The sequence below is a fragment of the Rosa chinensis genome, chromosome 4 (assembly GCF_002994745.2).
Source record: "Rosa chinensis cultivar Old Blush chromosome 4, RchiOBHm-V2, whole genome shotgun sequence".
Taxonomy (NCBI): Eukaryota; Viridiplantae; Streptophyta; class Magnoliopsida; order Rosales; family Rosaceae; genus Rosa; species Rosa chinensis.
The window spans coordinates 25241381-25249293 of NC_037091.1; the positions used below are offsets into that span (position 1 = coordinate 25241381).

The window sequence follows — 7913 nt, forward strand, 5'->3', positions numbered from 1 at the left end:
CGTGTTTTAAGAAGTATACACGAACAACCATCGAAGGTTCCATGAAAGTAGAAGAAGCGGAGACACCAATGCACAGAGAAGTGGACTACACTACACCACACTACACTACACTACAGATTGCAGAATACAAAGCGAGGGGAGTGAGTAAGAAAAGGGTCATGTTCCCAATCCCATCCATTGCCAGCCAATCGTTCATAAATATACCTCACCGTCTTTTGCCATTCCCCAAAAACACCCACTTCAAAGCTGGCACCCGAAACTCAAAAAAGAAAGAAAAATTTAAATAAAAAAAAAGAAAAAAACCAGAAATGGGAAGTGTAGGACACCCATATTCAGGCATCACCGCCCAATTACTAAACTAGTAGCGTTTTTCAGTTTTAGTCCTTTAAAAAAAAAAAAAAATTAAAAAAAAAATGAAAATAATAGTTGTCGGATTTGAGTAGTGCCCCTAGACTATGAATTTCAGAAAACAACCAATGGAGTGGTGCCCATGTTCTGGTCAATATCAAAATACCCACTTGATGACCAATTCCCCACACTCTCTCTCCACTGGCCTCACTTTGCTTAAGATCATAGTAATCCCATTTCTAAAATATTTTATTTTTACCTAATACAAATAACCAAGCAATTATTGCTATATTAAGCATTCTCCTAATTACACCCGATATAAATAAGAACCAGAAGCGCGTAAGCATTTACCAACTGCCCAACACCGACCCACTGTTCTAGTTTTGTTAGTTAATTAAGGAAACAAACAAACAAACAAAATCTCTCCAAAATCTACTTTATTCTCCCATTCAACATTTTCAGCTCCCATGTGTTTACTTCTATATTTGCTCCGGACCAAACTACCCTTGGGTTTTTGTTTATTTTGTTTTTTTTCTTCTCTCGGTTCCGAACTGGTCGTCCCGGTCATTTAACGCGTTCACGCGTCTATGGCTTCGTCGTGTATGATTGTGGGTGACCACTGTATATAACCCACCATTGCCATCCTTCAATTGGCAGGTGCAGAAATTTCACTCACCCAAAAATTTCAAAACCCAAAAAGATTTTCAATTTGTTTCTGCACTTGCTCTTCAATCCCTACCTCTTCAGTTTTTCTTCAAATTCCAAAACCCCAAAATTTTCAGGGATTCAAAGATCACGATAGAAAAAAACAAAATTTAGGAACAACCCAGAGTTTCCGCGATTACGAATAATCAGAGAAGAATGCCGTCTCCGTCGCAATTGGAAGACGAGCTCTTCCCGTCGACGCCGGGAAAGTTCAAGATCGAGCGGGCCCACACCATGAACCGCCAGTTCCACCGCTGCTTCGCCTCCACAAGCACCATGTTCTTGTGGGCGCTCTTCTTGATCGCCCTTACGGCGTCGTATTTGAGTTTCCAGAGCTTCGTCGACTCCGGCAGCCGGTACTTCTCGGCCTCCTGGGGAGGAATCCAGTGGGAGAAGCAGGTCCGCAACTCCGCGCAGATCCACCGCTCCGGCGGCATGTCCGTTCTGGTTACCGGGGCGGCCGGTTTCGTCGGCACCCACGTGTCCATGGCCCTGAAAAAGCGCGGAGACGGCGTCGTGGGGCTTGACAACTTCAACAGCTACTACGACCCGTCGTTGAAGAAGGCCCGAAGGAACCTCCTCAAAGGCCACGGCATCTTCATCGTCGAGGGAGATATAAACGACAACAAACTCCTCGACAAGCTCTTCGACACCGTGGCCTTCACCCACGTCATGCATCTTGCCGCTCAGGCCGGAGTCCGGTACGCCATGGAGAACCCCGGCTCTTATGTCCACAGCAACATCGCCGGCCTCGTCACGCTTCTCGAGGTATGTAAATCCGCCAATCCTCAGCCGTCGATTGTGTGGGCCTCGTCCAGCTCCGTCTACGGCTTAAACGACAAGGTCCCGTTCTCGGAATCCGACCGGACAGACCAGCCGGCGAGCCTCTACGCCGCGACGAAGAAGGCCGGCGAGGAAATCACCCACACTTACAACCACATTTACGGGCTGTCGATCACCGGGTTGAGATTCTTCACGGTTTACGGACCCTGGGGCCGACCCGACATGGCGTATTTCAGTTTTACCCGCAACATCCTTCAGGGTAAACCCATCACTATTTACCGCGGGAAGAACCACGTGGACTTGGCCAGGGATTTCACGTACATTGACGACATTGTCAAGGGTTGTTTGGGCTCCTTGGATACCTCCGGGAAGAGTACCGGGTCGGGCGGAAAGAAGCGGGGACCCGCACCGTACCGGATCTTTAATTTGGGGAACACGTCGCCGGTGACGGTACCCACACTTGTGAACATCTTGGAGCGGCATTTGAAGATGAAGGCGAAGAGGAATGTAGTGGAGATGCTCGGAAACGGCGACGTTCCGTTCACGCACGCGAACATAAGCTTGGCCCGAAGACAAATCGGGTATAAGCCGACGACCGATTTGCAAACCGGATTGAAGAAGTTTGTTAGATGGTACCTTTCTTATTACGGTTACAATAACGGCAAACCTGTAAACTAGTATTTCCTTCTTCTTTTTTAATTTTCTTTTCTGGGATTTTTGTTTCCCAATTTCAAATGGAAAACCCTGGGAAAAGAATCCAGGGCCAACAAAAAGAAGGAAAAAAAAAAGATACATTCTTTACTTGGGGAGCTAAGAACAGGGTTCGCCTTTACTAGATGCTTTATTTTCTTCTGTAAAGGAAAAGTTTCAGGTTTCTTCTGGGCCATCATTCTAATTCGATATGCCTTTGTTTTCAAAAAAAGATAAGAGAAAGTTTTCATTTTCCAGCGTTGTAAATTTTCAGCGACAGTGAAGCATGACATAAATTATAAGAAACGTCACAGAAGGAAAGGGATGTATGATTTGGAGTAGTTTGAATTGGCTAAAGAAAAAAAACACAAATACGAACATGATGAGACCGAGTCTTTGAATCCAATTGGGTATCTTGTGGGAAGTTTCTTGGACATAACTGAAGCGGGAATCAAGGTCAATTAGTTTAATAAGAATTAAATAGGCTGGCTTTCTAGGCTTTGAAGCCTGCGTCTGCGTGGCGGTGATTGTTGATAGCAGACAGCTAACAAGGGGAAAGAGATAGCTGGTACAATCGTGACATACGGCTGTGTGGTGGGGCCTACTGAGCATTTAGAGCTGTCGTACAGCAGCCGTTGGATTCCGGACACTTGAGATCCAGCTGTAGTTGCTGTCGCCTTTATTTTCTGTGATTGTCACTTGGTGAGGAGTCTTGGCTCGACTGCCGACGCTGAGGTCGATGGGGTATTTAAGTAACTTTGGCTTGTTATGAGCCTTGTCTGATCTTTGCCTACGTGGAGGTAAATCTTTTGTGTACAGGTCCTACTGTCATTTTCCTCCTTAATCCTTATTATTCATTTTCTAATTTTAATAGTTAAGGTATAGAATTAGATTCAATCAATGAATAAAAGAATCTGTCCAACTTGAATCGTTCGTGTATATAATTGTAAATCGCAGTTTTAAATGTCTTAATAATTATCAATTTGGCTGAAAATTTACAGATATGATTTACTCATATATACTTAAAAACTAAACGGTTGAGATGTGGATATGCGATCAAAAAGTAGGTCTATTAAACATATCTAAGGACTTCCTTAGCAAAGAATGACTAATATAAATATATATATATATATATATATTTTTTTTTCGATGAAAAGAAAAAGGAGTAGACAACAGACGCAACAAATGATAGAAATTGTCTTCTCCATGTATGGAATTAAAATGAAACTGACGTATAGAATATATAGATCATTAGATCAATTCTCATATTTAAACTAGTGTTAGAGATGGTCATCGTCGGAGAATGATAAAAATTCGTCGGAGGATCATGAACTTTTGATGCTCGATCTATTATCATCATTGATAAGATGGAAGATCCATGAGTATGTGTAGCCTCATGTCAGGAAGGTGAACCAACATGCACCTAGTCCACCATCAAAAGGTGCTCGGACAGCAGCAATTCAATCAAGTAGGAGTTGACCTAAATACGAGTCAATTGATTTTGAATTAGGGTGGTAACTTTTCAAAATATGACAGCAATTTTTCTTAAAAATTAAATGTCCACACCCATATCTCAAATAACTCTCCACAACAATTTCTCAAATAACTTCTCATGTCATGTAAAAAAAAAAAATTACTCTGCCTGTGTCACTGTGGTAACATTACAAAAAATGACAATACCTTTAAGGGGGAGTTAGACATTGGTTTCGATGTTCTGAATTTGCAACTTATAATTTTTATGGCCTTTGCAAACTTATAATATATATGTGCTTTTATGAAAACCTAATTCATTATGTTTACATCAAAAGGATTGTCTGAATTCGTCAAGGCTAATTTTCATGCACTTTGAGAAAAACCTAAGTCCCCAAATTATATGGTTGAAAGGCTGATACTTTATCAAGAGGAGGTCATCCAACTTCGATCAAGGCTAATTAATCTTGTCTGGACAAAGAGTGCATTTTTTTATTGGGAAAATGGTCCGTACGGTACCCTACATTTTCCTCCTTATAACTTTTGGTACCTAACAACAACAAAAAAAACATCAATACGGTACCTGAGGTTCTTTGCCCGACCGAGGATTGGTACATATGGTCGTTACCCCCGTTACGGAGAAATTCAAAATTCAAATGGGGGAGGGTACTCTGGTCCTTTCATCTGTGTCAATTTAACCTAAGATGTTTTCCCCTTCCTTTTCACTCACTTTCTACCTCTCTCTCTTCTATCTCGAAAGGGAAGTCAAAGTTCCCTCTGTAACTCTCTCTCTCTCTCTGAATCTCTGAACTGTCGCTCTCTCTTTCACTTTTATACAGAGATTCGATTCTCTGAATCAAAACAGAGAAAGGCAAGATCTGTACGATGGTGGGTAGGTTATGGAGATGCTTTCAAATTGATGGGGATCTACCGCCATACGCAGGTAAAAAATGGTTACCCCCCCCCCCCCCCCCCCGGGAAAAAGTTTTTCCATTTTACTCGAATCTATTGGAATCCTATGTATTGTTTATGGCTTTATATGGTATTGTCTGGACTTAGGGTGTTTGATGTGTTTTGTTGTTTAGGGTTTTTGTCTGGGTCTGCAATTTTAAATTAGGGTATTGTCGCTATGATGTCGGGGATGAAGTGGTTGGGGAGGTTAAATGAAACAAGTGAAAGGAGGTAGGGGTTCATAAATCCCAGCAGTGGTCGATTCTAGACATAAATGAAGAGGGTTGGGTTTGGTGCTTGTTTGGTGAACCTCATAACTATTAAATGAATGAGAGTGAATGAATTTTTTTTTGCTACTCTTTTATTTGTGTGCATTGTGTGTAATAGTTTGAATAAGATGAGTATACCATGTTGATTAGGTAGGTTAACTGAAGAAACTTAGTTAAATAATTTGTTGAATTTACCATTGCAGATCCCAATCTTTTCACTATGAGGATTCATCATGGGGGGAGATTTCATAGTGAGAGGGGACTGAATAGGATTTACAGACGAGGCCAAGTGTGCTATGTTGATAGAGTAGACCCGGACACAATGTCTATGACAGGGATACACTACTGGGCCTATGATTTGGGGTACCAAATGCCACCATTTCAATTCTGGTTTAGAATTCTTGGAAGTGAGGAAGGGGATGGGTATCTGCCTTTATGCACTGATCAAGAAGCTGTGGAGATGTGTCACTATGTATGTCCAGGTCAAATTATCTGGACTTGTACATAGTGTGCCCAAGTCAAAGGAGGATTTTTACTGCTAGCGAGCTTGATAAGTTTGAAGAAAATCTTAACCATGCTATGTTCATTGGATGGTGGATTGATGATGTGGAGGAAGGGCCCAATGTACCATCTAGTGATGAGGAGGAAGAAGAGTCATTGGGGCCTGAGGACTTGGGTCATGCTCAAGAGCCTATTTTTGTGGACTTGGATGACATAAGTGATGGGCCCAATGATGACACAGTTGATGCCAAAGGACATGGAAGTGGGCCAGACCTAGATGTGGATGGACATGGGCCTCAGGAACAGGATGCACAAGGGCCTGATGAAAATGAGGTTGGACAGGGAGTTGAAGAAGAAATAGGGAATGGGCATGGGCCTCATAATGTTGAAGCATCCATGAATGAGTCGGAAGTGGAAAGAGCAAACAACAAAAGAAAGGACAAGGGCAAAGCTGTGGTTCAAGAAGATAGTCCTCCTACAAAGAAGAATCAGGGCCGAAAAAGGAAGGAGGTGCAAAGGAGGTATGCTACTTGGTTTGGAGGTGAGAGTTCAAGGAGGCACTCTATTCCAGATGTGGATGTCTCCTCTGAAAGCACAACAGATTCTGAGGACCCAGAGTTTGATAGGATAGTGGATTTAGATAATGACCTACACAATGAGGATGATGATGTGCAGTTTGAGCAGAATGTGAATGGGGACAGCAGCAGAGTTAATGAGTTTGATGAGATGGGGTTCGAGGGGGAAATATCTAAAGGAGATGAGACCGATTCTGATGGGTTACACAGTCTACATGAATCCTCAGGTGAGGAGGATGAGGACAGAGGGAAGTTCCATGTTAAATGCAAGAGAAGATATAGTGAGTGGAGGGAGTTCAGGCCTAAGGAGGACATGAAGAGGCCTACCTTTGAGTTGAGAATGGAGTTTCCAAACTCCAAGGTGTTTAAGCAGGCTAGAAGGAAGCATGCAGTTCAAACAAGGAAGGAGATCAGGTTTCCAACAAATACAAGACACAAGGTATCTTGTTAATGAATGGCACATTTTTTCCTTGTTGAATAAGCTACATTTTTGATAGATGATTAGTTATAAGAGTTTGACTATTTTCATTCTACTTTGACACAGGTGTTGGCAAGGTGCAAGACATCACTTGGTTGCCCTTGAAGGATCTATGCCTCAACTACTGACACTGATAATCCAACCATTTTCATCAGAACTCTGAGGCAAGAGCACAAGTGTGCTTCTTTTGGAAAAAAGGTGTATCATATCATCATATGCATGCACCTTTTATTGCTAAAGAGTATCAGGATTTTTTTATGACTGACCCTAATTGGTCAAGGGAAGGGATGCAGAATGCAATCAACAAGGATTTTGAAATGGAGGTGGATTACCAGATGGTTATAGAGCAAGGGTGAAGGAACTTAAGCTTGCACAAGGGAGCCATGCATATCAGTACAATTTTCTAGAGAGCTAAAGAAGAGGAATCCTGGAAGCTATGCCAGGATTCACACTGAACTAGATGGAGAGGTTACAAGGTTCAAAAGGATCTACATATGCATGGCTGCATTGAAAAAGGATTGGAGGGAGGGGTGCAGACCATATATAGGATTAGGTGGGTGCCATTTAAAATCAGTTCACAAAGGCCAGTTGCTTTTAGCTATGGGGATTGATGGGAATAATGGGATTTATCCAGTTACCTGGGCAATTGTGGAAGCAGAATCAAGGGAGACCTGGACTTGGCTTCTGGAATTCTTGAGGGAGGATTTGGATATACATCACAGCACTCATTACACATTCATGAGTGACAAGCAAAAAGGGTTTGAGCAGGCCATAAATGAGTTATTTCCAGAAGCTGCACATGTGCATTGTGTGAGACCTCTTCACAATAACTTCAAATCAAATGGACATCAAGGTTTGCATCTCTCTATCTTATTACTTTGGTTCCCTGTTTGTGATTGAAAGGACATGTGTGTAACAATTTGTTTGTATTCCTTTTGGTAGGATTGGAACTGAAACATAAACTGTGGGCTATTGCTAGAAGCTGCACAATGAATCAGTTCAGGGATGCTTTGGAGGACATGAAGAAAAGCTCAGTATCTGGTTGGCAATGGTGCATGGACAGACCTGCACAACATTGGTCAAAGTCACACTTTGACCCCAAATTCAAGTGTGATATTCTGTTAAATAACCATTCAGAGAGTT

General features: G+C 42.2%; 1 protein-coding gene across 1 annotated transcript; it reads left to right on the forward strand.

Moving 5' to 3' along the window:
• The first annotated feature begins 925 nt into the window (after positions 1 to 925).
• LOC112197227 (UDP-glucuronate 4-epimerase 1) lies at positions 926 to 2783 on the forward strand. The gene has a single exon (XM_024337840.2). It carries the CDS (start codon positions 1210 to 1212, stop codon positions 2512 to 2514), a length of 1305 nt encoding a protein of 434 aa, XP_024193608.1. The 5' UTR covers positions 926 to 1209; the 3' UTR covers positions 2515 to 2783.
• Positions 2784 to 7913: the final 5130 nt, after the last annotated feature.

What these genes read in the sequence shown, in the direction of transcription:
- LOC112197227 (XM_024337840.2), top strand. Translation starts at nt 1,210, where the DNA reads ATGCCGTCTCCGTCGCAATTGGAAGACGAGCTCTTCCCGTCGACGCCG.